We start from the raw sequence: 26,700 nt of genomic DNA, 5'->3' as shown, positions 1-26,700 counted from the left end.
AAAATGGTGAAAAATGGTCATGGAGCCGGATGGACTCAAATTCAGGATCTTGTGACAACTCAGCCTCGCCAGTTTGGCACTGAGGGCACATACCTCAGTAGAGGGGAGGTTAAAAATTAACACCGTGAACTTGGGAGAGCAAATTAAATCGATAAGAGATCTTTTTGGTGTCTCCCAAATTCTCTTATTTAAAGTAACCACTTTACAGGAAAAATGGGACATGGAAATAAAAGCAAGATGCACAAGCTGGTCTCCAAAGGGAATTTATCACTGCACCAATGATCCTGTTTCCTGTTCGTTTTTGGAGCCACAATACACCCAGACAAGCCCATCCCCTCCTCTCCTGGTGTTTTCCACAAGGATGTGGAGTTTGGTGTTTCCATTCCCCAGGAGGGCTCCAGGAATCCAGAAAGTCCATGAAATCAAACAAGATCAAACCCAAAGCTAAAGAGTCGCCACAGAGAAGAAATGGCTCTCACTGGATATCCAGAGGTTCTCTTGGACAACAAAAAGTAGTGAGAGGTGATTCAAACAGAAAGGCAGGGAAAAAAAATAGGCCAAAATCTACCAAAAAATAGACCAAAACCTGCCTCCTTCCACCTTTCACCCAGTCCCAGCAATCCCACCCACCTTCCCAAGCTGGGAAAGGTGGGAAGAGGCAAACCCAGCCTGACAGGATAGCAGCCTTTTATTTGGGGGAGGCAGAGAGAGCAGATGGTGCATCCACAACACAAAGTTAACAGGGCTTTTTATAGTCCCAGCTGACCACAATTCCTGCTTTTATGTGTTCCCAACTTTGCCAGTCACTGACTGTTCAGGATGAAGCTGCCTCTGAGGTTTTCAGGTGGAAAATGTAAATCCCAGAAAAAGAGTTTCAAGACTAAAAATGTGGCAAAATGTAGAGCTCTGCCCACTGCCTCCCTCAGACATGGACTTGACCTTTAAAAGTGTTAGGTCTGAACATGGATTTGTTTTTTTTTTTTGCTGTTCCTGCAAGGAAAAGCCCAACTCCAGGGAAGCTCTTTGTGGAAGTTCACACATTGACAGGAAAAATCTGAAAGGGAAAATCTGCAAAGGTTCCCCAAGTGCTGCAACTCCATCCAGGGCAGTGGTCACCACAATGGATGTGATTTCACCAGGGAATTATATTAATTAGGAAAGGTTTTCTCATGTTTAAACATCCCCCATTCATTTCATACATTGCATCCCTACAGCTCCCTGACAGGAGGGTGGAACCAGGTGGGGGTAGTGACAGGGTGAAACGGCCTCAAGTTGCACCAGGGGAGGTTTAGCTTGGATATTGGGAAAATTTCTTCCCTGAAAGGGTGCTCAGGCCCTGGCACAGCTGCCCAGGGAGGTGGTAGAGTCATCCTGGAGGGATTTAAAGCCATGTGGATGTGGCACTTGGGGACATGGGTTAGTGGTGGCCTTGGCAGTGCTGGGACAATGGCTGGACTTGATCTTAGAGGGCTTTTCCAATCTTACTGATCCTCTGATCAAGAAACTGGTCCATTTTAGCACCTTCCTTTAAAACTTGACACTGGGCTTTGGCTTTGGGACAGCTGATTTTTTGTCTCCTTTCACTGAGCCCACAACTCTCAGCACAGAGCAGGTCCAGCAGTGGAAGAGCTTGAACTTGAGCCCATTCCAAACTCCAGGCACTTGTACAGAGCTGGAGACAACAACCAAGTTCTGCAGCTGCAGGTTCAGAGCAGCTCAGACCCAGCTTTTCCCTCTGCCCCTCTTGTACTGGTTTGGCTGAACAGACTTTGGCCTAAAAAATAAAAAGCAGGAAGATTATACTGCACACACACACCTACAGGATTTGGGCACCTTGTCCTGCCCAGACACTGTCCACATGGAGTCATGGAATCACAGAATGCTCTGGGTTGGAAAAGTTTAGGATCATCTCATTCCACCCCCTGCCATGGGCAGGGACACCTTCCACCATCCCAGGTTGCTCCAGGCCCTGTCCAACCTGGCCTTGGACACTTCCAGGGATGGGACACAGAGGGGAAGGAGGGGGAATGTCCTACATCCCTGACAGATCAGAGCACTGCTGGTTTGAGCCCTTCCTCTTCCTCCCCTCCCTGTGTGCCAGCTCTGCACAGTGATGGCTCTGACAGGGGCTCCTCAGCTCTTTGACAGGGCAATTCCCATGGAAACACACTGCACATGTGCATCCCATACAGGGACAGCCAGACAAGGAAAATCCAGAGGTGTCTGGAGCTGTAGCCTCCTACATTTACACCACCATTCCAGGCACAGGTCCTTCCCCAGGGCAAAGGGATCACAGGCTGTGGATCAGATAAGCTGACCTGGGACCGTGCCAGGCAGGAATTAAATCAGTTCAAAGCTCTGATCTCAGCCCACTGAAAACAGGAATCAGGAACAGAAGACAAAACAAGTTGCCCCTAACCCATCAGCAGCTGCTGGTGGCACGTTCTGCACCTCAGAATGGGAAAACCCCACCTCAGAATGGGAAAAACCCACCTCAGAATGGGAAAAACCCACCTCAGAACGGGAAAAACCCACCTCAGAATGGGCAGAATGGTAGAAGACTTTTACTATTCTCTGCCCAGAGAAGCTGTGGCTGCCCCATCCCTGGAAGTGTCCAAGGCCAGGTTGGACAGGGCTTGGAGCAACCTGGGACAGTGGAAGGTGTCCCTGCCCATGGCAGGGGGTGGGACTGGATGGGCTTTAAGGTCCCTTCCAACCCCAACCATTCCAGGAGTCTATGATGATCCCATTCCTGCCCTGATTGTGTATCCTGAGGCATTAATCACCTGCCCCACCTTTCCTGAGAGCTTTTCATTTGCTCTGTGCTGTGAGAACGGGCAGAAAAGTACACAAGGATTCCTGAGAAAGGAGCATGGCTCATCCCACTGCCAGCAAGAGAAGGAAAACACTTCACAATAAAACACTGCACCTCCACAGTGATATTCCCTTATCCCAAAACCAGCTCATTTCCCAAAAGATGGAGGATTAAGTTTTCCTTTTGACTTTCACTCTGTGCTGATCATGGTTTTTTAGCAGGATTAACACGTCAGGTTAGGAAGGGAAAATCTTTCCAAGAGCCAGGAGTGCCCTGGGCTGGGAGAGCTGGGTGGGCTCTGAAGGGCAGGTGGGACAAACACTGCTCAGGAAGGAGAGGGAGGAGGGAACCCCTGTGGGGCAACAAGGGGAATTAGGAAGTTTCTGGAGGATTTGTTTGCAGCTTTACTATTCCATGATCACAGCAGTCATGGAATGGTTTGGGCTGGAAAAAGGAACTTAAGGATCATCTCGTTCCAACACCTTCCACTAGCCCAGGTTGCTCCAAGCCCAGTCCAACCTGGCCTTGGACACTTCCAGGGATGGGGCAGCCACAGCTTCTCTGGGCAACCTGTGCCAGGGCCTCCTCACCCTCACAGGGAAGAATTCCTTCTCATTATCCCATCTAACCCTGCCCTCTGGCAGTGGGAAGCCATTCCCCCCTGTCCTGTCCCTCCAGACCCTTGTCCAAAATCCATCTCCAGCTCTCCTGGAGCCCCTTTAGGCACTGGAAGGGGCTCTCAGGTCTCCTTGGAGCCTTCTCTTCTCCAGGTGAACAATCCCAATCCCAGAGGTCCCTCCCAGCAGGTGCTGCAGACAGAGAAATGCCACACTCAGAGCCAGGGCACTGTCCCAGCCCCAGGGATGGCACTGTCACCCAGGTGTGACCAGGGCACTGTCCCAGCCCCAGGGATGGCACTGCCACCCAGGTGTGACCAGGGCACTGATAACCAACAGTGGGACCCTTCAACCCAGCCCTGGATGCTCCAGGGGGGGCTCAGGACAATGGGAATGCCTGAGGCTGCTCCAAGCCTGGTCCTGCTGGGGCAGGAGTGGAGCTGGAGATGGGGCAGGGACACTGCAGAGCTGTGACCAGCCCCTGACAGGGGGGGTGTTCATGTGGGGCCCACAAGTGCAGCGAGCAGCTCAGTGCTCAGCTCTGCACCTCTCACATGTGCTGGAGCCCCAACCAACCACCACAGACCCCAGCCCCAAAACCTCCTGTCCCAAACCCTCAAGCCCCTTGTCCCAAATACTTTGTCCCAAACATCGTCCCAAGCACTCAAACCTCCTGTCCCAACACTCCTGCCCCAAGCCCCCTGTCCCAAAAACCTTGTCCCAACACCCCTGTCCCAAAAACTCATAACTCTCTGCCCTAAAACCCCCTGTCCCAACACTCCTGCCCCAAACTGCCCTGTCCCAAACCCTGAAGCCCTGTCTTAAACCCCTGTCCCAAACGCCTTGTCCCAATCCCCCATGCACACACCCCTGTCCCAAACCCCCTGTCCCAACACCCCTGTCCCAAACCCCCTGTCCCAACACCCCTGTCCCAACACCCCTGTCCCAACACCCCTGTCCCAACACCCAGTCCCCAATCCCCTGCCCCAAATCCTCTGGCTCCAACAGCCCCGTCCCAAATTCCCATCCCAACACTCCATGCAAGCACCCGTCTCAACACCCCTTGCCCCAAACCTCATCCCAAGCACCCAAGCCCCCTGCCCTAAACACCTTGTCCCAAACTCCCTGTCCCAAATGCCTTATCCCAACACCCTGTGCAGACATCCCTGTCCAAAAACCCCTTGCCTCAAACCCCCTCCCAAGCACCCAAATATCCAGTCCCAACCCTCCCGCCTCAAACACCCTGATCGAACACTCCTGTCCCAAAGCCCCTGCCCCAAACCCCCACCTCAACACCCACTCCCCAACCCCCTGGCCTCAAGTCCCCCGCCCCAAACACCTTGTCCCAACACTCCGTGCAGACACCCCTGTCCCAAAACCCCTGTCCCAAACCTTCAAGCCCCCGTCCTAACCCCCTGTCCCAAAGGCCTTGCCCCAAAGGCCTTGCCCCAAAGGCCTTGCCCCAAACCTTCATCCCAACACCCCGTGCAAGCACCCCTGTCCCAGACCCCCTTAATTCCCTGCCCCAACCCCCCGGCTTACGATCATCTTCTTGTAGAGCCCGTAGTGCAGCACCAGGCTGTGGGTGAGCGCCAGGCGATGCGGCTTCATGGGGTGCCCCGCGCCTGCAACGGAACCGCGCGGGGATCAGCGGGGGGGCGAGACCAAACGGCCGCACCCGCCGGGCAGGGCCGGGACCCGCGGGCACCGCGGGACGGGACAGGTCGGGAACGGGGACAGAGGGACGGGGAGAGGGGCAGTGGGGAATGTGGGGAGAGGGAAGGCGGGGGGGGTCTAGAGGGGAACACCGCTGGGCTGGGGCACACCCTCGCCCCCCGAGCCGGCCCCAGCCGTTCCGCCGCGCGGCCCCGGCGCTGTCCCGGCCCCGGTGGGCCCAGCCCGCACCGTAGTGGAAGTTCCCCACGTCCGGGTCGTAGAAATAAGCCACGGTCTTCGCCATGGCGGACAGGCCGCGCTCCTGCTTACGTCATCACCGCGCGACACCCGCGCTAAGGGAGGGGCTGGCGGAGGGGGTGGGGCTAAGGTGGGTAAGGGGCGGGACTAACGGGATAGGGGCGGGGTTATGGGGAAGGGGCGGGGCTAAGGCCCCCGCGGCCCTAGTGCCCGCCTCCGGCACATCCCAGTTCCCTCCCGGCTCATCCCAGTACCCTCCCAGTCCACACATCGGCCTCGCAGCTGCCCCTTGTCCTGTCCCTCTAGGCCCTTGTCCAAAATCCCTTTCCAGCTCTATTGGAGCCCTTTTAGGCACTGGAAGGGGCTCTAAGGTCTCCCCGCAGCCTTCCCTTCTCCAGACTGAACAATCCTGATCCCCCAGCTGCTCACCTGATACCTGCCTCCCAGTCACCCCAAATGCCCACAGTGTCACCTCGCTGCCCACTACCCACCCACCCACAGCTGCCTCCAGGCAGCCACAGCTGTCCCCAGTTTCTCCCAGCTGCTCCCAGTTACCCCCACTTGTCTCCCAGTCAATCACAGCTGCCCCCCAGTCACCCCCAGCTTCCCCTAGTTACCCCCAGTTGTCTTCCAGTCACCCCCAACTGGACCCCAGTCACCCCCAGCTTCCCCCAGTTACTCCCACGTGTCTCCCAGTGCCACCCCAGCAGGGTGCAGGTCCTCCCACCCCCGAGGTTGGCAGGGAGAGGGGACAGGGAGGCACCGAGGGCAGGGGGAGGACAAAAGCCAGGTGGGAAATTGCCGACTGGGAAGAGGCTCCATGTGGAATGGGGGAAACCTGAACCTCAGCTGGATGCAGGCAGTGACTGGGAATGAGCAGGTGCCGACTGGGAACGGTGGTAAAGGTCTGTCCCCTGGGGGCTGGAAAGAACGAAGTGTGAATGGAGCACCCAAACGCTTGGGAAGGGAACGAGCTGAAATCTGGGCTTGGTCCTGCACAGCATCCTGCCCGACCCACTGGAGTCTCAGAGAGGAGCAGGACCCCCAAGGGGCACCCCAAGAGCTGGCTGGGAATGGAGGCCGTGGCAGATGGGCACTGGGATGTTCCCTGGCTTCTCAGAGGATCCCGGGTAATGAATGTGCAGGAGGAAAACACCTGGATGTGCAGCAAGGGGGGCTTCCCACATGTGTGGTGGGGCAGCAAGGTGACAGTGGGATGATGTGGAATTTTGGGTGTTGTGCTGGCTGCAGATGGATGAGAGAATGTGCCAAGGTGTGAGTAAATGGTGGGATTATTAAATGAAACTTCTGGCTGGCTCTGCCAGTTCCTGCAGGAATGCTACTCCCCCTGTGTGGGTTTCCATTCAGAATACCAGTTCCTGAGCATGGAGCAAGGATCATAGGACGGTTTGGTTGGAAGGGACCTTAAAGCTCATCTTGTTCCAACCTTCAGAGGAGACCCAGGGCCCTGCTGGGGTCACTCAGAGCAGCCACCCGGCACAGTGGGCACCGAGTCCAGCACCCACCACCGGAAAAAAATTTAAAGGACTTAAATTTAAAGGATTTAAGTTGAAAGGATATAATTTTAAGGGATTTGAACGTGCTGCACAACACGGATGTGCTGGGAACTCATGGAACACGGTGACGTCTCGGTGTGACAGTTGTCCTGTCACTGCCCCTCAAGCTGCTGCCACCAGATAACGCCCAGCCGGGGACACAGAACCACCCGGGGAAGCACGTCCCAACACCCATCTGGGGGAACTGGGTGAGGGAGGGAGAAACACATCCCTGCTTCCAGCCAGGATCCCTCTGCTGGCTGACCTCCCTTCTGGAGGCTGGTTGCTGCTCCGGGCATCTTCACGGCTCTCGGAGCAGAGCAAGGGAAGCATCAGAGCAGGATATTTTTAGATGCACTTTGTGCTCAGAGAGCAAAACCACACTGTGGTTTAACGGCCATCAGCTGCTGGGCATGTTGGGAAAGCTGAAATAAGGGCTCAGGATTCAGGGAGATGTTGGACACCATGGGATGGAGCAGCTTTGCAGACACGACGGTGATTTTTGGGCTGAGCGTCGCAGCGGAGACCCCCGGAGGAGCCTGCCTGTGGGATTCCAGGATCCGGGCAATCCAGCCTGTTTAGCTGCCACGTGGACAGTCAGCGGGGCTGGGGTGGCCCATCCCCTGAGCGGGTGCATTCCCATTGTTTGTGGGGTGACATTGGCTCCCATGGCTGTGGAGGAGGTGTGGGAAGAGAGCAGACGAGAGGTAACGTGGCACCACGGTGGGATCAAGGCTGGGTGAGGGATGAGGGGACAGGGACAGAGTTGTCCCTCCACTCTCTCCTTGGTCACTCTGTCCCTCCCTCCCCAGCCACCTTTTGACGTGGAAGCTTAAAATTTAAGGGCTTCCAGTCAATGCCATGAGAGGGACCAGAGCCTCCAAGGGCCCTCAGGATTCAGGCCCAGGAAGGCCCAAGTGGGTGACACGGGGAGGAAGGGCGGGGGATGGTGGTGCTGGATGCAGTGGGCAGGCAGGAAGCAGGCAGCTGCCTGTCCCAGACATCTGGATGGATTGTCCTGTGTGTCAGCTCACGCTGCCTTTTTGGGGTCACACAGGGTGGGGACAGGAGCTGGGATGGGGTCAGGAGGGGACAGAGGATGCAGAGCCCACACTCTGGAGATATCACGAGCATCCAGCCCGTGGCCACGTCCACACCAACCTAACTTGGTTTGGGGCTTCATCCCATGTGGAGACCATCCCCACTGGCCAGGATGGACACGGCAGCCTGCTCGGGAGGGAGAGCTCAGCTGTGTGGATTCATGGCTGCCAGGCTGGCTGCTCTTGGGGCAGAGAGGAGCCCTGGTGTCCTTTTCGGGTCACCTGTGAGGGGCTGCGTGGGACAAGGCTCATGTCTGACCACTGAAGTGCTAATGGGATTCCCAGTGGGATGAGGACTGGGAAGCTCTGGAGGGATGCTGAGACTGAGGTGGTGGAAGCAGAATGGAGACTGGGAGCACACGACCCCTGCTGGGAAATTAGGAAGAGAAACACTAAGAGAAACTGGGATAACCTGGCTGCAGAGCCAGGAGAGACCCCTCCTCATCCTGGTTCACCCTGTGGAGGCCAGGATCTGTCTACAGGTCATGGCTGCTGTGCCATTCTGTGCCCCTGAGCTTGTGGAAATGCTTCAACTCCAGAGGCTGTGGGAAAATGAGAATCTTCCCTCGAAGTGGGGAGTGCTGAGCAGCTCGGGCTCGTTATGCCCTGCACGGCTGGAGTCTGGAAAGGGGGTGGGGTGCTGGGAGGGGGGTGGGGTGCAGCAATGCATCGGGTGGGCGGGAACAACGATTTATTGTGCAGGACAGCGTGCGTGGGCACGAGGAAAAAAGCTCCCCATGACTGCACCCCCTCAGGGCTCTGCAGAAACCCAGACCTGCCAGTTCCCCCCCTCCGAAGAAACAAGGGCAAGGAGTAAACTGCCTTTGAGGTTTGCTTTTTGAGGTCTTCAGCAGCGGAGACTCCCGTGATGTGGCAGCTTGTTGGTCCAGCATTTGGAGATCTCTCCTCTTCTCTCCTGTGGCCCAGCAATCCATGGCAGGAGGAATAAGTGTTGCTGCCTGTGGTGTTTTCCTGCTGTGGATGGTCTCTCTTAGGACCTGTCTCCCTGCCAGGACAGCAGACAGATGGGTGGCACCTATGGTGTGGTGACCTCATGAAGTCCCAGTGATGGAGGAGGCCCCTGAGAGGTGACTTTGTCACCTGTGCAGAGGGACAGGAGCCCTCAGCATGGCACAGTGGCAGCCTGGAGGGGTTGTGGGTTGTCTCAGGGCAATGCAGAGTGTAGTGGGATAATTCCCACGAAGGAATGTGTGTTTGGATCGGTGCTCAGCTCAGCAGAGACGGGGTGGGAGGGATTTCAAGGGTTGCGTGTGCTCCTCAAGGTCTGGGAGGAGAACTGGCAGGTGGGTGAAGGACAGAGAGGAGCAAACCTAATGTGCAGCAGGAAAACAGGGCTGGGTGAAGCCTCCCAGACTGAGGATAATGTGGTGGAGATGAAGGTTGTGGGACCATCACAGCTGGAGTTTTCAAATGGCTTAACCACCCCTTTTTTAGGAAGGAGGGAGAGAGAGGGATCTCCCTGAGCTCTTTTCCCACCATCTACTCAGTGCTGTGATCCCAGTGTGGGTGTCTGCACCCCTCTCCCCCTGCTCATGCTGGTGTGGGGTCGGTCCTGGTCTTACTGAACCCCATTCCACCCTTCTCCCTCCCATCGCCAGGGCTCAGTGCGCTAAAAATCACGGAAAGGAAGGTGGCAGGGGAATTCGGGGCTGGCACGCGTGCGGGTGAGGTTTATTCACCCCGGGGCGGGCAGCAGCTTGGCAGCGCCGGCTTCCCTGAGCAGCGCTCCTGCTCGTCCTGCTGCAGCCGCCGGCATTTCCCTGAGCTCCTCTCCGCACCTTCATCCGCCAAAACCGCTTCGGAGAGGTTTTTTTCCTGGGATCGGGACGGGCTGGTGCTCTTGTGGCAGAGAGCGGCAGAGAGCGGCAGGCAGAAGCAGCTGGCTCCTTCCCGGGGAAGGCAGGCAGGGAGCCGGGAGCCGGGGGCCGGAGGATGCTCGCCGCGGTGCCCGTCCGCGGGGATGCGGGGTTGCTAGGAGGCAGGTGAAGGTGAAGGTGAAGAGGAGAGCGCTGCGGAGGACCGCAGGCCCAGGTACCGCCGCAGTGGGGCTGGGGGACAGCGGGGGGGACCCTCTGTGTGCCGGGAAGCGGAGCCGGCGAGCGGGAAGGCGAGCCCTGAGCCCTCGGGAAGGGAGCCGGGAGCGCCGGGGGGAGCCGGGGCGGAGGGAGCCGGCTCTGTCCTGCGGGAGGACGATGCGGGAGATGCCGGCGGCTCGGCCCTCCGCCAGCCCGGCTGCCGCGGCTCCATCCCCGCCTCTGCCAGTGCCGGCGGAGGCCCTCGGCCGTGAGTACCGAGGGCTGCGGGGGGAGCGGGGCGGCGCGGGAGGATGCTCAGCCATCCTCAGGCAAGGGCGAGCGGGGGATCGCCGCCCGCCGCAGAGCCCCGGGCAGGCCGGGGCACCGGTGCCCTTGGGAAGCCGCCTGCAAGGGCCAGGGGAGCGCCGCAGCCCGGGGCCGGCGGGCCTGCGGGGACGCTGCCGCTGCCGCTGCCCTTGGGATGCCTCTTGCCGGGTGCGTGCGGGGCAGCAGTGTCCTTGGGACACCGCGCCCAGACACCTCCGGCTTGTCCTCGCCTTCCCGGACCTTGCGGGGCAAGAGATGAGCCCCGGGCAGCCCGCCCCGAACTGGGAGCTGGCTCTTGCCCGGCAGGAGGGAGAGGAGGATGGGCACAGGGACCCTGCTGGGGGGGAGCGCCGGGAGCTCTGAGCTGCCTTCCCCCTTCTCCTAGATCCGCATGTCAGACCAGAACAGCACCGACGATGGGGAGTCAGACCCCCAGCACAGCCTGTCTATGGTCTTCCTCCTCGTCCTGGTCTTCTTCATCATGGGGCTGGTGGGTTTCCTGATCTGCCATGTCCTGAAGAAGAAGGGTTACCGGTGCCGGACCTTCCGGGACGATCTTGACCCAGATAACAAAGATGTGCTGGCAGAGCTCCAGGACAGTGAGTGCTGGGGCCACGGGGGCTCGGGGGGGCTGCCTTTTGTCCAGCATGGACTGGTGCTCCTTATACACACTTCTGGGATGTGGGATGGGACTGGGAGAGTTACCTGTGACGTGTGGCTGGGTTGGGAAAAAGTGATGGAGAGAGTGTTCCCTGGGGATGGGGAGTGTGTGGCCCGGGGATCCCTCTGATCTGCTGGCTCCACAAGCTGGTGGTGACAGGGAGGTGGAAGCCAGTGTCTGGCTCTTTCCAAAGGAACATTACCACCAAAAGGTAATTCTGATGGACCTGCTGAATTCCCAGTGCCTGATTTATAATCCATGCTCCCCAGGCAGGGATACAAGGTGTCACCTCTGCCCCTTCAGCATTAGGAGGTCTGGCATGGGGCCAGCATGGTGCTGGTTTTGTCTTCTTCCAGTCCCTGCTGTGCAGGCCAGAGGAATAGGGATATTTCCTTGATCACTGTGCTAGAACGGGACCTTTAGGGATTTTTTCCCATTGCTTCAGGCCACAGTAAGTTACTCTTGGGTGGTTGGGTTGGGAAGTCACTGCAGCATCGAGCGTGGGTGCAAAGTAGAGCCCGGCCCAAGTTGGTTTCATGAGTCTCTGCTGAAATGGGGAAGGCACATTCCTTCAGCTGCTTCCTTAGCTGGAAACAGCCACATGGTGCTGCATAACTCCTCCAGCTTCCATGTGCCTGGGAGGATCAGCACCTCCTGCTGCCGTTTCTCGTGCACGGGGGGGAATGTGACTCCTCCAGCTCACCCACGGATGCAGCAAGAGCTTCCAGGTGTCCATGGATCTGCTTCTGTGGCTCTAATGACCTGGCTGTACACGACGTGGAGACAGTGAGCCTTCCAGGATTGGCTTTGCCCTCTGGAGATACCACAGCCCAGGGAAACATCTCCATGGACTTCCAGGACCATGGTGGCAGCCCTTGACCGTGTTCTTTGAGGCAGCTGCCTGCCAGACCACAGCTCCAAAGAGCTTACAGGAACAGCTAACACAGCAGACTGTGCTGGAAGTCCATCCTTCCAGGCCTCCTGTCTCCAGCAGTGTTCAAAAGCAGGTTGTAATAAACGTTGGAGAAGAATTCCACAAGCAGAGCAAGCATCAGTCAAGTTTCCCCTCTTTTAAGCTTCTAACAGTGTGCAGCTCTGGGGCTTTCTCCATCAGAGGTGTTTTTTCTGTGTTTAACAGGCCCCAGTGGGTTTATTTTCTGTGAACATGTCCTGTTTACCCTTGGAGACTCGAACACTCTCAGCATCCTGCATCCAGGTGCTCCTGGGCTGGACTGTCCCTACAAGGAGCCTCCTCTTTCAACTTTTTGGGACCTGCTTCCCACTCATTTCTCCAGATGTCCCCCAGTTCTGAAGGAGCAACACAACCCCCCTCTCCCTGCACACACAGCAGCTGGCTCAGCCATTTCCTTTCCAGGGTGAGGGATCTGGTGTTCCCCAGCGTCTTCCCAGCATAACGAGGAATATGAGGCTTCTCCAACCTCTCTGTGGTCGTGGCTGCTCCTGGGGAGAGAACTCTGAGTAGAGTCTCCAAACCCCAGCCCTCAGTGCCCCGTTGTCTCTTTTCAGATGAAGAGGAGGAGCTGAACGAGGACACCGTGGAGAAGATCGTGAGGTGCATCATACAAAACGAAGGTGAGCACGTCCATGGGCCGGCCTGGAGCCGTGCTGACCACTTTGGCTGACACATCCCTGTTTTCCTCTCTCTTCAGCAAATGCAGAGGCTCTCAAGGAGATGCTGGGGGAAAATGAAGGGGACCTCCCAGTGCCAGTGAGGTGAGGGAAGCCAATAGCAGCTTGTGGCTGATGCAGAGTGGGGGAGAAGCAGCCTTTGGGTATCCCTTTGGTCTGGAGACTGCAGCCAGTCCCCTTCCAGCTGTTACAAAGCATCTTCCCCATGAGAAGTCTTGCTCTCCTGAGGGTTTTCAGGAGTGCTTCACCCCACTGGCAAGGGGAATAGCTCTTTCTCATTCCGATCCTCAGTGGAGGTCCCTTCCAGAGCTGCTGCTCCCAGTGCTTGCTGCAGTGGGGCTGCACCAAGGTTGGGATGACTCCTATGGATAACACGACCTGTCATGTCCTTTCCCTGTTGCAGCCTTTGTCCCCACAGCCAGGATGGGGGCCCACCACACCACCACACGGTGCACCTGGGCTCCACACAGGCCCCCTGCATCCACTGCAGCCGCAGGAAGAGGCCCCCGCTGCAGCGCCAGGGACGGTCCAAGGAGGGCAAAGGCCGGATGCATCCCGGAGAGACCACTGTCTTCTCAGTGGGCAGGTACTGAAACCAGCTTTGCCAGCCATGGCCCTGATGGAACAAGCACCATGGGCTCTCCTCAGTCCCCTGATTCCTTTCCCCTTCCTCCCCTGCCCCAGGCTGGGCTCCCTCTTGCTCTTCCCTGCTGAGATGCTTCAGCAGCAGCTCTGGAGCTGGAAGTCCCAAGGACCCAGGTGGCTCTTGCACCTGGAAATGCCTGTGGTGTGTGGAGGGCTGGGATGCACCCGTGGCTTCCCTCCTTCTCTGGGAAGGTGACTCAAGCCTGGCTTTTCCTGCTGAGTCAGTGCTGGGCACAGCCCCAGGTCCGTGTCCTTTCAGTCTGCTGTCCCAGCTCCATTCAAGCAGGGCTCCTGCTGCCCAACTGGGGGCTTTAGGAACCTCCTCAGGAGGAGAAGGAGGGGGCAGCGTGCCCCAGGTGCAAGTTACCTCCTACCACCACCAGAATGAAAGAGTGGCTGTGCTGCCCCAGGTCGTTGCCTCCAATGGTGTCTGTAATTAGATGACACAGCAGGAATATAAGAATAGGGGAGTGCTCCTGATACTTCCCACAAATACTTCTCCAGTCCCCACCTGGTCTCACCTCAAGGGACTTCCTGAGCTTCCTGTGGTCTCTGTGTAATCAATAATCTGCAGGACAGTCTCTAGGCTCGCCCAGGTTGCCCCATTCCCGAGCAGAAAGGCTTAGGAAAGTCTCCCAGGGCTCGGCTCCCCACAGCAATGGTGACTCGGACAGGGTGACAGGCAACTGCCAGTCCCTGGAGGGCCATGCTGGTGAGGCACAAAGCTCTGTCATGCTCAAATCCTGCAGCAGGACTTCATTCAGAGACTGAGCCTTGATAAAGCTGCATGTTGGGATCCAGAGAGACAGTCCTTCCATGGGAATGCTGAGCTGGAGTGGACATGGAATCATGGAGTTGTTTGGGTTTGACGGGACCTCAAAACTCATCTTATTCCAAACCCCTGCCATGGGCAGGGACACCTTCCACTAGCCCAGGTTGCTCAAGCCCAGTCCAACCTGGCCTTGGACACATCCAGGGATGGGGCAGCCACAGCTTCTCTGGGCAACCTGTGCCAGGGCCTCCCCACCCTCCCAGGGAAGAATTCCTTCCCAATATCCCATCTAACCCTGCCCTCTGGCAGTTTGAAGCCATTCCCCCTTGTCCTGTCATGGGGGTTTTTCCACTGTCAGAGCCAGGAGCTTCAGTAGGGAGGTCCTGGGGCTTTATGGGGAGCTAGAGAAGGGGGAGACATGGTGGATCTCCCCATGCTGAATTCCAGCTCAGATCACATCTGGGGACTGACAGCTCCTGGTGTTCTGTAAGCCAGGTCTCTGCACAGTTGCGTATTCATGGCTAATTCATTCCCTGGCTGGTGTCCAGCTCCATCCACTCCTCCATGCCCTTTGTCCAGGCCCTTCCCAGTCTCCTGTCACTCACCTCTGAGTGCCAGAGAAGATGGTCTCCTTTCCTAAAGGCACCTTCCCTCAAATCTTGGTTTCTCCCCTTATCCCTGTTCATATCCCATGTCCCACCAACCTTCTCCTCAGGACAGTCATCCCATTTCTCCAAGGCTGTATTTTTAAATCCCCAGTCTCCTCGGTACAAGGACCTATGTGCCCACGAGGTACAAAACCACCTCCAGATTCTGCTTCTTGTTTCCAAACTGACCCCGTCTCTTCCAGATCTTTGGTGACTTTTCCAGGACTGTCTTTGCTGTGTCTTATTTATGACAAATATCTTGATTGCACGAAGTACCTTGACTCAAGACTGACCCTACATAAACCAGCTTCTTTAACCCACCTCTTGGATTAAAGGCCCAGCCTGAGGTCTTTTTCTCTTTTATTTTTTTTTTTTTCCCTTGGACACTGGTTGAGAGTCCAGCCCCCTCCTACATGGACTGAGTCCTGGTCCTGGTAGACACAGGTCGTGGCTGAAGGACTGGAAAGGATGAGAACTGTGGAGGTCCACCAAGATCACCTGGGGCTGGAGAATGTGGCATGTGAGGAGGCTTTTTTAGCCTGAAGAATTATAAAGGGAGTATCTAATTGTTCTCTAACACTACCCAAAGGGTGGGCAGAGTTTAAATGAAGATGGAACAAGACTCTTCTCAGACATGCACAGGGAAGGGCAAGAGGCAAAGGCCATAAATTTCAAGAAAAGAAAACCAGAAAAGACAAAGTGAAAAGCTATTTCACCATGAAGTGCAGACCTGGGACAGGGTCCTCAGGGGTGGAGAGATCTCCATTCTTGGAGGTTTCCAAATCCTGACTGGATGGGGCTCTGGGCAAATTGATTGAGGGTGGAAGGTAGCCCAGCTTTGAGCAGGGGATGTGACTGGAGACTTCCTGAGGGCTTTTTGCCCCTAAATTATTCTGCACTTCTGCAGCAATCTGGAGTGCTGCTGATCTGCACTTTCATATCACAGGATGATTTACCATTTCTCTCAGGGCTTTCCCTAAACCAGCTGTTGTCAGTGGCAGAGCTCATCCACCAAAGCATCTGAATCTGACTGCCTGTCCTCAGCCTGATCAGCCACAGTGTGTCACATCCTACTGAATCCAAAGCCTCAGTGATGCTGATGAGGCAGCCAGCCAGCGCTCTCTGCCTTCCCCTCACCAGCTGGAGGTTGGTTACGTTACCTCTCGTGTCCTCTCCGCTCCAAACCTTTCCTGCACTTTGAATCCATTCAGCTCTTCCAGGCTGACATTGCTCAATGGCATCACCAAGATGTGATCCTGCCACTTGTGCCTCCTCCCAGTCCCTCTTTGGGACCAGAACATTCTTTGGTCTTCCCAAATCGCAGCGCTGGTGTCTTGTCTCCCAATACCTGGACAGACCTGAAAGGCCACATTTGCTGCTGCTTGGCCTGACCTGAGCAGACCTGTGGGTACCTTGTCTGGAGCTGGAGCATTTCTCCTCTTGACCCTCCCAATCCTGAGCAGCATTTCTGGCCATGCTGAGGGGTCGGTGCTGTCCATAGGCTGGTCCTCAGCCTGCTGGTGGTCTCCATCCCACCTGGCATCTGTCCTTATCTCTCAGACCTCTCTGCTCCTCCCTTCAAAAGCTGCCACTCTTGACCTTTGGGTCTTGCTCTTCTTTCAACCCCAGCAGTGCTTGAACTTTGCTGTGGAGTTGTGTTTTGCCCTGATGCTGTCTCACAGCTGAACCTCAGCACATCCAGGGCTGTCAGCAGCTTCTCCATGTGTGAGCCAAGCGCAGGGAGAGCGGGAGTGGGTGAGTCATGGGCTGCAGGAGGTCCCTGTGGTGGGATTGGCGTGCTCTGGCTGGTGGACACAGCTCACCATGGAAGAGATTTCCTGTCTGCTGGTCCAGCAGTGGCTGGCAGTGCTTGTGAGGAGGAGTCACGGAGTGAGTCACAACCAGCTGGCTCCCAGATCAGTTTACACTACACTTGCCTACACTTGACCCCTTACAAGCTCAGGGAGTTGGGGTTGTTCAGCCTGGAGAAGAGAAGGCTCCAAAGAGACCTTACGGCCCCTTCCAGTGCCCAAAGGGGTTCTGAGAGACGTTGGATAAGGGCCTGGAGTGCCAGGACAAGGGGGAATGGCTTCCCACTGCCAGAGAGCAGGGTTAGATGGGATATTGGGAAGGAATCATTCCCTGTGAGGGTGGGGAGGCCCTGGCACAGGTTGCTCAGAGAAGCTGTGGCTGTCCCATCCCTGGAAGTGTCCAAGGCCAGATTGGACAGGGCTTGGAGCAGCCTGGGCTAGTGGAAAGTGTCCCTGCCCATGGTAGGGGTTTGGAATGAGATATCTTGAAGGACCCTTCAAACCCAAACCATTCTGTGATTCTATGATCCCTAACTTCACTCTACTCCCCATGTGAAATATTGCATCACCTCTGATTTTAAACACACCCCTTGAGCTTCTGCAGCTGTTCTCCTGCCCACCTGGGAGCTCTGAGCTGTTACCTGGTCATGGTGGAACCTTGGTGAACCACCCAGGTACCATCCGTCACTCCAGGGGATGGTGCAAAGTATGCTCTGGCAGATTTTAGCTAAACAACTCCTTTGCTCCCTGTACCCAAATCACTGCCAAAACCTGTCCCTACCCTCGCTTAGGGCACACTGTCACCCAGGCTGTGTTTCAGAGCATTTCCAGCAGCTGTGATCCATCTTGTGCTGAGAGGACAAGCTGGGAGGGTCTGCACCAGCTGACATCTGGATTGGACTCTGCATCCTTCTCTTTCTCTTTATTTTGCTAAAAATGCAGGGGAAAATGGGATTAAGTCAGTGTGGCCACTGCTAGAGCAGGGGTGGTGCTGAGCGGGTCTGAAATGTTGGAGATCCGAGGCTGGAGGTACAGGCAAGCTGGGAACACGGCTGTGAGAGAGGAGGGGAAGGATTTTGATCTGCCCTGCCCCCCATTCCAGGTTTCGCGTCACACACATCGGGAAGAAACCCGCTGTCCCAGAGCAGCAGGACGGCCCCCTGCCCGACGGCAGCCGGGAGCTGAGCACGGAGGAGCTGGAGCACAGCAGCGAGCGGCTCCAGCGGGAGCGGGCCCTCAATGGGACTGTCCCCACGGGGGGCCTGCAGAACGGAGACATCCAGAGCGGCAAAGGTGTGGAGCAGAGCCTCTCCACCACCCCGGCCCCCAACACACCAGCCAGCTCTGGCACTCGCGACAGCCGTCGAGCGGGCACGGGGTCCGGCAAGGCGGGCTCGCCGCAGGATGCTGGCACTGCTCCCGGGAGCGTGAGCCGCCAGAGGAGGCTCCTGAGCCATCCGGCGCTGGGAGGGTCGAGTCCCAGCATCCCGGGAGAGCTGGCGCGGGAAGGAGCCGGCATGTGCCTGGAGGAGGTCGGACTGGGGTCGGCAGATGAAGTGTCGGATATTCACGGGAGCCTGAGTCTGCACGAGCAGGCTGAGGAGTTGGGGAGAGACGACAGCAGCAGGAGACAGCCTGGAGCGGAGGACGAGGAGCAGCAGGTACGTTCCTCCTCTTCCTTGTCCCTGCGTGGTCCCCTGGGCTGGAGGGGATTGCTTTTTCCCACCCATTTTCCATGTCTGTGGCACGTGGAGTCACCATGACAGGTCCCACCCTGGTGGTACCCGTGCTTCAAGGGGAGTAGGGGATGCTGCAGACCCAGCTGCCCCTCGAGCAAGGGATGTTTTCCTCTGTGGTTGAGCTCTTTGGGGATATCCATTTCAATCTTGACTTGGTGGAGCTCTACCACACATGGTGTCCCCAAAACTGCAGCCTCAGCATGGCCAGCAGTGAACAGGCAGGGAGAGGTATCTCTAGGAGCCTTTCTTGCCCTGAAATCTAGGGAGTTGTGAAGCCAAATGGTTGGCTTTCTCCGCTCAGAGAGGAGAGCTCACTGCCTGAAGCTCCAGCACCCTGGTATCTCCTAATCTTCCCACCCAACCACCTTGCTGGAGGAGCCAGGGAGCTCCAGGGTGATGACATGGTTTGCTTGGCCACTGGTGGCCCCCAGTTTGGGGGATTTGCTCCCTGAAACTGCCTCTGGGATCTTAGCACTGAGCAAACGAGGCAGGTGGTGGTGGGAGCAGACACCCAGCATTTCACTCACACTCACGACATGGTTCTGCAGTTGGGGTAAGAGGATTTTTGTGGAAGGGGGCTGGGGAAACACCCCTGGTGTGATGTCAGCAGCCCCAAGAAGTGGCCTTGACTCGCCCCACAAAACCAGCATGAGGGCACTCCTGTAAAGTCCGAAGTCCTCGGAAGAAAAAGGGAGTCAAACACCTGGGTAAAATTCCTGGCATGCTTCAAGGCCAGGGAGATCCCCTGGGGCTGGCTCTGCTGGAGTTCCACGGGCATGGCACATACCAAGAGCTCTTGGCACAGGCTGAGATGGGGCAGGACTGGGTCAGCGTGGGAGAGCCCTGGGAAAAGCTGCCTGGCTGGATGCCAGCCTAAGGAAAAAGCAGGATCCCACTGTTTTGCTGTTTCCCTCTTTGCCTTCTGGTGTCCAGGCTGGAAGGTTTGAGCTGTTTCATGGAGAAGGGCAGCCCAGGGCAGCCAGGCAGGATAGAGCTGATGGCTGCAACCATTCTCCAGACACCTGGAAAGGTGGTGACAGGTCCTTCCATGGCTCAGTACACCTTGGGTGATGGCTGTGGTACCTCTGATCCCTGGGGAAGCAGTTACCTGCAGGGCAAGCCCAGGGACAGGGTGATGTGTGTCCCCTCTGTGGCTCCAGACTCTTGCCTTGGACCCTGCATGTGGTGTTGAGGTGCTCCAGGACATGGGGTCCCAGGAGAACGGTGATGGGACCTCCTTGGGATGTTTGTCACTTGAACCCTCCCCTACCCCCTCAGTCCCTGTCAGGCCACCACAAGGCTTGTTGGCTGCTGCTCATCACGTCCTGCAGGCAATGGGGAAGGGCAGAGGTGATGTGTGGGCTGTACTTGCTCCTGGAGACTCAGTGGGGTTCTGCCCACTGGCCCAAAGGTTGCTGCTGTGGCCAAGGGAAAACTGGCCCCCACCCCAGCACCCTGCCTCTGCTGACATCCCTCCCCATGCACATCCCTCCTCCATCCCACAGGAGCCCAGCGCCGCGGAGAAGGACTGGAGATCAGCGGTGTGACGTGAGTGCTTTGTCCCTTGTCCCCTGGGGCAACGTCCGAGGTGGGGTGGGGTGAGGTGGGAGGGCGCTGGCAACGTCCCTGCCCTGCTGGATCACAGCTTGGTGATGGAGACGGAGAGAAGGTGAACCCCTTCTCCAGGGGGGTCGGTTCCCAGTGCTCCAGGTCCCGCACGGGCAGGACCACATGCCCAACCACGGGCAGCGATGCCAGCGGGCAGACACGGGCCTGGGGGCGGATGGGGGGATGCTACGGTTGGTGGGGACAAGTTCTATCCTGCCCCTCTCCCCCACAGCTCCTCTCCGCTCCCGGCTGGAGCGTGGACAGGAGGCGCGCAGCCCCCGGCCCCACGCCGGGCGGGGGGCTCTGCCGTGGGGCAGCCGCGGGGCAGCCGGCCCCGGCCCCGGGTGGGCAGCTACGCGCTTGGCATGGCCGGAGCGACGCGCCGGCGTTACCGACAACCGCGCTCGGCGCCAGACCTCATCCCATTGGCAATAGGTACCCGATCCCACCCACCGCACCCGCCCCGGAGACCCCCCCGGGGGGCAGGCGGGCAAGGCAGGGGCAGGACAGCGCCCTGTCCCCGCCGCCCACCCGGCCCCTGCAGCCCCCCCAGCTCCGGGGCAAGGATCAGAGCGGGGGCTGCAGCGAGGGGCGGGGATGGAGGCAGCGGCTCGGGCCCCCCCGGGCGGGGGGTAGCACCCCCCCACCCACCCGGCACGTTCACTGCAGAGCACAGCCCCCCCGGGCACTCCTGCCACGCAGAGCGGGCACAGGCACAAATCCTGCACCGGCGAGGGACCCTGCCGGTCCCCGGGGGATGCTGGCGGGGACAGGAGCTTCCAGCCCCATCCCAGCACAGGAGGGGCCGGAGCCCGGCCCAGGGGCGGGATCACCCCCCGGCCAGGCCAGCGGGCAGCCCCGGTGCCTGCCCGAGCTTCGGTGTAACCGCCCTGTACATAGACGAGCTACAATCATTAAAGCTGCTGAACCCCTCGCCAGACAACTGGATTTATTGGGAACAGGCCCCCCTCCCCTCACTCCTGCCTGTGGGGGGCTGGCAAGGCCCAGGGATGAGACCCCCAGGAACCAGGGCTGTGCAGGAGGTGCACGGGTGACGCCAGGCAGAAAGGGCAGAGGCAAGAGGTGGGTGAGATGGGGCCTGGCTGTGGCACTGAGCACCCGGAGAAAGGGCTAGCCAGGGTTCCTGGTGCTGCACTGGGATGCAGGAACACTCTGCAAGTGGCACTGGGTGGGTTGTAGCCCCTGGAGAGTCCAGCTCGGGGCGTGGGGCAGTGCCAGGGACAGCAGCCTGTGGTGGTTTGCTTGGGCAAAGCTTTTTGGGGGGCAGAGAGGGATGAGGGGGACTCGCAGGGTCAGCTGAAGTGCAGCTCGGGGTCGGGCTCAGGGACTCTGCCGGGTGGTGGGGGCGGCGCACGGAGCTGCAGAGAGAGGAGAGGAGAAGCAGTGCCAACATGCTGAGGCCACTCATGCCCCCTGACACCCCCCAGAGCACAAAGGTGACACCATCCCTTGTCATGGGAGAGCTGGGGGAGGACTGGGGGGTCTTACCGGCCGGAGTCGGGTGGCTGCCAGGTCCGGAGAGCTCTGCCCGCTGCCCGTGCCATCCTGCCGGCAACCTGGAAGGGCCCAGCAGCTCAGCCTGGCTTTCCAGGCCCTCCCAGCCCCTTCCCAGCCCTCCCCCCCAGCACTCACCTCCCAGTGATGTCTCAGGAGCAGGGCTGGGGGTCAGCATGGCCCCGGGGGCGAGGCCAGGAGGGGAGAAGGGTGGAGGGGATGGCGACGGCAGCTCCTGGGAAGACACGACCGAGAGGGATGGGAACAACGGGAAGGGGGTCTTTTCCCCCAGGAGACAGTGGGAACAACGCCCAGGGGACACAACGACCCTCCCGCCACTGACCTGCCCTGCCACCTCCCGGGCCCCGGTGAGCTCCTCCACCACCAGGGAGGGGAAGACGCCGACGCGGCCGTCGAAGTCGCCCGTCCAGAATCCGTCGTCCACCTCTCCAGCGGCACGGGGCAGCACCCGGATGATGGCTCCCTCGGGGAAACTCAGCTCCTCGGGGCTCTGCCCCTCGTAGTCGTACAGGGCCCGCACCAGCCAGGCTGTGGGGACGATGGGGAGGGCACTCAGCACCTTCTACAGTCCAGTCTCCCTCCCCGAGGTGGGGGTGATTGTCCAGCACCCACCTCCAGGCTCCAGCACCAGTTCTGCTGCCATGATGCTGGAGAGCTGGCGGTGCAATGCCGAGGGTCCTGGGGGGCCGAGCCCGGCCCCTGACTCGCACCCGAGGGACAGCAGGTACTTTTCGGGGACGTAGCCGACCTGGCCTGCCTTGTTCCGAGCCTGAGGGGGCAGAAACCATGTGAACATCCCAGCCTATGGACAGGGAACAACCTGGGGACCTCGAAATGGTGGGACTCAGCCTGCTCCCACCTTCACCCATTCCTCTGCGTCCCCATCCTCGATGACCTCCAGCTCCTCGCCCTGGGTGATGGACAGCTCGTCCGCCTGGCAGCCCTGCAGGGCAGAGGGACAAAGTGGCAGGGAGGCTGAGATGCCATCCCTGGGCAGGCAGGGTGAGAGACAGGCAGCTGGGGCCGTACCTGGTACCCAAAGATGACCCGGCAGGTGTAGGGGTAGGTGCGAGCAGCAGGACCAGGCTCATCGTCCCCGTCTGGCTCGTCACTGTCCTCGTAGTCATCGAACTCGGCCGGATCCAGCCCCGTGGGTGTCTCCTCGCCTGTCCCCACCATGGCCCCCGCCAGCCAGGCATCCACGTCCAGCCCTGCTGCCCGCAGCAGTGCCAGCCGAGCCTCGGCCTTCACTCGACTGACCTGGGGACACCCACAGTGCCAGAGTCTAAGGGGACACCCACGGTGGGGGGACAGCCAGTCCCAACCTCATTGTCCCCATCCCCAGCGTGGTGGCCACGGTGGTGGAGCATCCCCAGGGACACATCCCCGGCACCACATCCCAGCCACCACACCTCCCCATCCCTGTGTCCCCCACCCTGGGGGTGACAGACCCGCCTGGGGGACCCACCTCCGCCTTCCGGATGTTTTCCCTCGCTTCTTCCATCTGCCGCTCCAGGGTCGCCGCTTCCCCCTCGGGGACCTGCTGCCGCCGGGCCTCCAGCCGCTGCAGCACCTGGGAGGGCACCCGCGGGTCAGAGGGTGGTGGGAGCTGCTGAGGGAATGGAGCTGCTCCTTGAGCCCCCCATCCTGTCCCATGGGGCAGGACAACACCCACCTCCTCGCTGTGTGCCTTGTTTTTGCGGTCCCGGGTCACGCGCGTGGCCCAGCGCCGGGCCTCCTTCTCCAGGCTGGCTCCATCATCCCCTGGCGGCAGCAGACACACCTGGGCAAGGACACGGGCGTGAGAAAGGCTTGGCTGCACAGACCCCCACACTGCTGTAATGTGTCCCCCTCACCTACCTCCTCCACCCCGGTGAGCTGGAAGCGCTGCTCGGGGGCCAGGGAGAAGGCGGGGTGGTCCTGCAGGAAGAGGAGGAGGTCCTGCTCCCGGCACACCTGCGGCAGGGGAGTGCTGTGGGGCCGGGGGGCTCACCTGTGCCCTCCTGTCCCACCCAGCTCCTGGGATGGTGCCGTTACCCGCGCGGATGCCTCTGCAACGCCCTGGAACCAGTCCCGCGTGGCCCGGCAGGTCTCCACCTCCGTCCGGCTGGCGGCCGACAAGTGCTCCCGGAGCCGCTCGTAGAGGTCCCCGTCCAGCGCCTGGGGGAAAGGGGGTGGAAACCCCCCCAGCACTGCCTGCATCCCTCCTGGAGCATCCCTGACATCCCTGTGCTGGCAGGACCCTCCCTGCTGCCCCCCTTGCAGCAGCACTGGGGAGATGCTCCTGGTGGGACCCTGGGGAGGGGGCACAGGGGGGTCTGGGCAGCTCTTACCTGCATGGCTGCGGGCAGCTCCACGCGCTGGTAATGCTCCAGGTGGGCAGTGGCAGAGACCAGGGCAAAGCTGTACTCGTTCTGCACCCCCGCCAGCTGCCTCGAGTGCTCGGCCAGCCGTGCTGAGAACTATAGGGATGGGGAGAGCAGGGCTTGGTTGATAGTGTGGGGGCCACCGCTCTGTGTCCCCCTGCATCCACCCGCCTGGGTACCCCGCCAGCCCCCTGCGCTGCTGACCTTGGCACTGAGCTTTTGCAGACTGGCCTTGGTGTGAAATATCCGCCGGTCGCTCTTCCGGAGGCTAGGGAGGATGGGAGAGGGCTGTGAGACCCCTCCACAGCCACAGCAGCCCCCGTATTGTCCCCCACACTCACCGAGCCTCCACGTCGGCCGCCTTGTCCCTGGCCACTTCGCTGCTCCGCTGGAGGTGTGTGAACTGCTTCTTGGCCTTGTCCAGCTCCTTCACCGACTCCAGCAGCTCCGCCTGCGCCTTCTGCAGCCGCTCCATGCCCTGCGGGGAGCGTCAGCCGGCGGGGGGACAGCTGTCCCCACCGCCCGGGCACAGGGGACACATCCTCGCCCCGGTACCTTCTTGAGCATCCTCTCCTTGGAGAGGCGGGCGGTGCGGGCAGCCTCGGCGGCCAGGGCACGGTAGCTCTCTGAGGCGGTGACACGGACCTGCCCGGCGTGCGCCGTCCCCTCGATGACGCCCTTCCAGACAGCGGCCACGCTCCTGCAGGCACGGGGTGAACGCAGGGCAGGCGCTCCCTGCCCCACTGCCAGCTTTTGGGGACAGCCAGCAGGACAGACAGCACCCCCAGCCCTGGTGGAGCCCTCCCAGTCGGGCAGCGCACCCATGGGGACATCCCACCCAGGACTGCATCCCTGGACCTGAGTCCCGGTTGGCATTAGGCATCTCCCAGCTGGGAAGCCATAGTCAGCCCCGGCCCCTTGTCCCCACCCCTGTCCCTGTCCCCAGCCCACCTGGAGTCGCCGGCCTCACCGCGGCCCCGCTGCCAGTCTCTCTTCACGAACTGGCTTGCCAGCCTCTGCAGTGCCTGCGGACAGACCCGGCATTGCTGGCACTCCCCAACCCTGCCGAGCACCCCAGCACCCACTGTCCTGCTCTAGGCCTGAAACTGGGGTCCCCCGCACTGGCTGCCCACCCCATGAGCCCAAGGACACACATGTCCCACCAGAACAGAGACACCCCCCCCCTCCAGTGGCTCGGTGTTAGCAGAGATCCCCTCATGCTCCCCATGAGAAAACCTTTTTGGGGAGCAGCCACCAGAAGACCACCCTGCTGTGGCTTTTGGGACCAGAGGTTCTACAAGGGGACACCACCAAGGGACACTGGCTACAGACACAGAGCAGAGGAGCCCCCAGGAAAGCCAAGCACAGAGAGACCCCAACCCTGGGGGAACAGTTTCCCCCCACCTCAGGAGGGTGAGGAGTGGGGTGGTACCGTGCCTGGCTGCAGGAAGGGGGGACACAGTTCTTCTGCAGTATGTCCCCAAGGGATGCTGCGGGGACATCTCCCGGCAAAACCAAGCTCTGACATTTCAGAGCACTGCCCTGCAATGACCCAGCAGACAGCAGAGCCCAGCAGTTTCCCCCCCACACAGGGTTTTCCCTCCAGGCTCCCAAAACACCCAAGGTTCAGACCATGCTGTGCTCAGCAAAGCTCCCGGTGAGTGTCAGAACATGGTTGGGGTCCCCTCAGCGAGGGACATCCAACTGTCCATCTGCTGCCACCCCCTCGGGCAAACAGAGAGCTGCCAAGTCTGGATAATTCCTGAGGCTGCCTATCACCTGCATGAGGCTGTGCCCAGCTCTGGACACCCCAAACAGGCAGGATGGGGCCCATGGCTCCCCAGGACATTGGTCCTGGATCTGGCAGCACCTCGTCCTTACCTGTCCATACTCCCTGTCGATGGTGGCCCTCTGCTTGCTGTAGGACCTGGGGGGAGAGGGGACATGGGGCAGGAAAGGACACAGAGAGGGGCAGGGACAGGCCACCCCTGCCATCCCCCCTGCTATCCCCCCTGCCACCACTCCTCTGCCATCACCCATTGTCATCACCCCCTGCTCTTGTGCCCCTGCCCTCATCCCTGATACCACCCCACACCTGGATGTCCCCATCAGGCCACCCCAGAGGCTGGTGGAGCCTGTGACCTCGAGGTGCCAAGCTCAAGGTGAACTGTGCCCGGTCCCTGGGCCACACATGGGATGAGCTGCCTGGTCTCCGATCAGGGACACACACACACCAGTGGGATGAGCTGCCTGGTCTCAGCTCTATCGGGGGGTGTCACACACAAGCGTGGGGCCGTACCTGATGTCCTCCAGCAGCTCGGCGTCCCGCTGCTGCTTGCTCTGCAGGCCCGAGAGCTGCTCCAGGACGTGGACCCGCAGCTCCTGCGTGAGCTTGACCTGCGAGACCGCCCTGCTCAGCCCCGGCCCCGCCGCGGCGCCGGCCGCGATCGGCTGCGGGGCTGGGGTGCGCAGACGGGGTGCGGGGATCGGCTGCGGGGCTGGGGTGCGCAGACGGGGTGCGGGGATGGGATGCGGGAATGGGGTGCGGGGATGGGGTGCGTGGAAGGGCTGCGGGGATGCGCTGCCCCCCCGGCCCGTGTACCGGTCTCCACCGCCCCTCCTCCTGGGTGCCCCCCAGCCACAGCTCCGCTTCCCCAGCCCCGGGGAGGGTCCGCCGGCGGCGAGTCCCGGTCGCGGCTGCAGGACGCGGCAGCACGGGAGGACACGGTCCCGGTCGCCTGCCCCTTGCCCCGGCCCGGCCCCGCGCTCACCTTGCGCGGCGGCGGCTGCATCGCTGCGTTCCCCCGGTGCCGTCCTGGTCCAGGTCCCTGTCCCGATCCCGACCCCGATCCCTGCCCCCGATCGCGTGCGCGGAGCCCGGAACTGCCGGGACGGGCCCT

General features: G+C 59.9%; 3 protein-coding genes across 7 annotated transcripts in view; 1 reads left to right on the top strand and 2 right to left on the bottom strand.

The window, feature by feature from the left end:
- Positions 1 to 5,470, bottom strand: part of HDAC3 (histone deacetylase 3) — a 14,492-nt gene extending 9,022 nt beyond the window's left edge. The window contains exons 1-2 of the mRNA XM_064671459.1: positions 5,338 to 5,470; positions 4,975 to 5,057 (exon numbers count right to left, since the gene is read on the bottom strand). Of these exons, the coding sequence (XP_064527529.1) occupies positions 4,975 to 5,057; positions 5,338 to 5,392 (138 nt within the window). The 5' untranslated portion in view covers positions 5,393 to 5,470. The remainder of the gene's footprint in view (positions 1 to 4,974; positions 5,058 to 5,337) is intronic.
- Positions 5,027 to 20,832, top strand: RELL2 (RELT like 2). Of its 5 annotated transcripts, XM_064671454.1 has the most exons (9): positions 5,027 to 5,155; positions 6,348 to 6,476; positions 10,751 to 10,964; positions 12,554 to 12,619; positions 12,697 to 12,760; positions 13,080 to 13,262; positions 17,654 to 18,212; positions 19,796 to 19,838; positions 20,131 to 20,832. In XM_064671454.1, the coding sequence occupies exons 1-8, from the start codon at positions 5,042 to 5,044 to the stop codon at positions 19,835 to 19,837; spliced, it is 1,371 nt and encodes a 456-aa protein (XP_064527524.1). In that variant the 5' UTR covers positions 5,027 to 5,041; the 3' UTR covers position 19,838; positions 20,131 to 20,832. The 5 variants fall into 5 exon arrangements, with proteins under 5 accessions (XP_064527524.1, XP_064527526.1, XP_064527525.1 ...); XM_064671456.1 differs by lacking the exon at positions 6,348 to 6,476; XM_064671455.1 differs by lacking the exons at positions 5,027 to 5,155; positions 6,348 to 6,476 and adding an exon at positions 7,040 to 7,609.
- Positions 20,813 to 26,700, bottom strand: FCHSD1 (FCH and double SH3 domains 1). The gene is made up of 19 exons (XM_064671453.1): positions 26,572 to 26,700; positions 26,100 to 26,197; positions 25,682 to 25,727; positions 24,752 to 24,825; positions 24,356 to 24,500; positions 24,142 to 24,278; positions 24,005 to 24,068; positions 23,768 to 23,896; positions 23,472 to 23,594; positions 23,295 to 23,390; positions 23,110 to 23,217; positions 22,903 to 23,007; positions 22,464 to 22,694; positions 22,294 to 22,377; positions 22,047 to 22,203; positions 21,757 to 21,962; positions 21,552 to 21,648; positions 21,408 to 21,475; positions 20,813 to 21,277 (listed from the first exon to the last, which is right to left on the bottom strand). The coding sequence occupies exons 1-19, from the start codon at positions 26,590 to 26,592 to the stop codon at positions 21,212 to 21,214; spliced, it is 2,055 nt and encodes a 684-aa protein (XP_064527523.1). The 5' UTR covers positions 26,593 to 26,700; the 3' UTR covers positions 20,813 to 21,211.

Source organism: Pseudopipra pipra, chromosome 15 (genome assembly GCF_036250125.1).
Source record: "Pseudopipra pipra isolate bDixPip1 chromosome 15, bDixPip1.hap1, whole genome shotgun sequence".
Lineage (NCBI taxonomy): Eukaryota > Metazoa > Chordata > Aves > Passeriformes > Pipridae > Pseudopipra > Pseudopipra pipra.
The sequence above is the reverse complement of the archived record's forward strand: the minus strand, read 5'-3'. Positions and strand labels throughout refer to the sequence as shown.

Bases quoted from the DNA above. Each gene is read 5' to 3' on its own strand.
- RELL2 (XM_064671454.1), top strand. From the start codon at position 5,042: ATGGGGTGCCCCGCGCCTGCAACGGAACCGCGCGGGGATCAGCGGGGG. The intron at 5,156-6,347 runs GTCGGGAACGGG...GGTCCTGCACAG, and splicing joins GGCACCGCGGGACGGGACAG to CATCCTGCCCGACCCACTGG. The intron at 12,761-13,079 runs GTGAGGGAAGCC...TCCCTGTTGCAG, and splicing joins GACCTCCCAGTGCCAGTGAG to CCTTTGTCCCCACAGCCAGG.
- FCHSD1 (XM_064671453.1), bottom strand. From the start codon at position 26,592: ATGCAGCCGCCGCCGCGCAAG. The intron at 23,391-23,471 runs GTAACGGCACCA...CCCCTGCCGCAG, and splicing joins TTGCAGAGGCATCCGCGCGG to GTGTGCCGGGAGCAGGACCT. The intron at 22,204-22,293 runs GTGGGAGCAGGC...CTGCCCCCTCAG, and splicing joins ACGCAGAGGAATGGGTGAAG to GCTCGGAACAAGGCAGGCCA.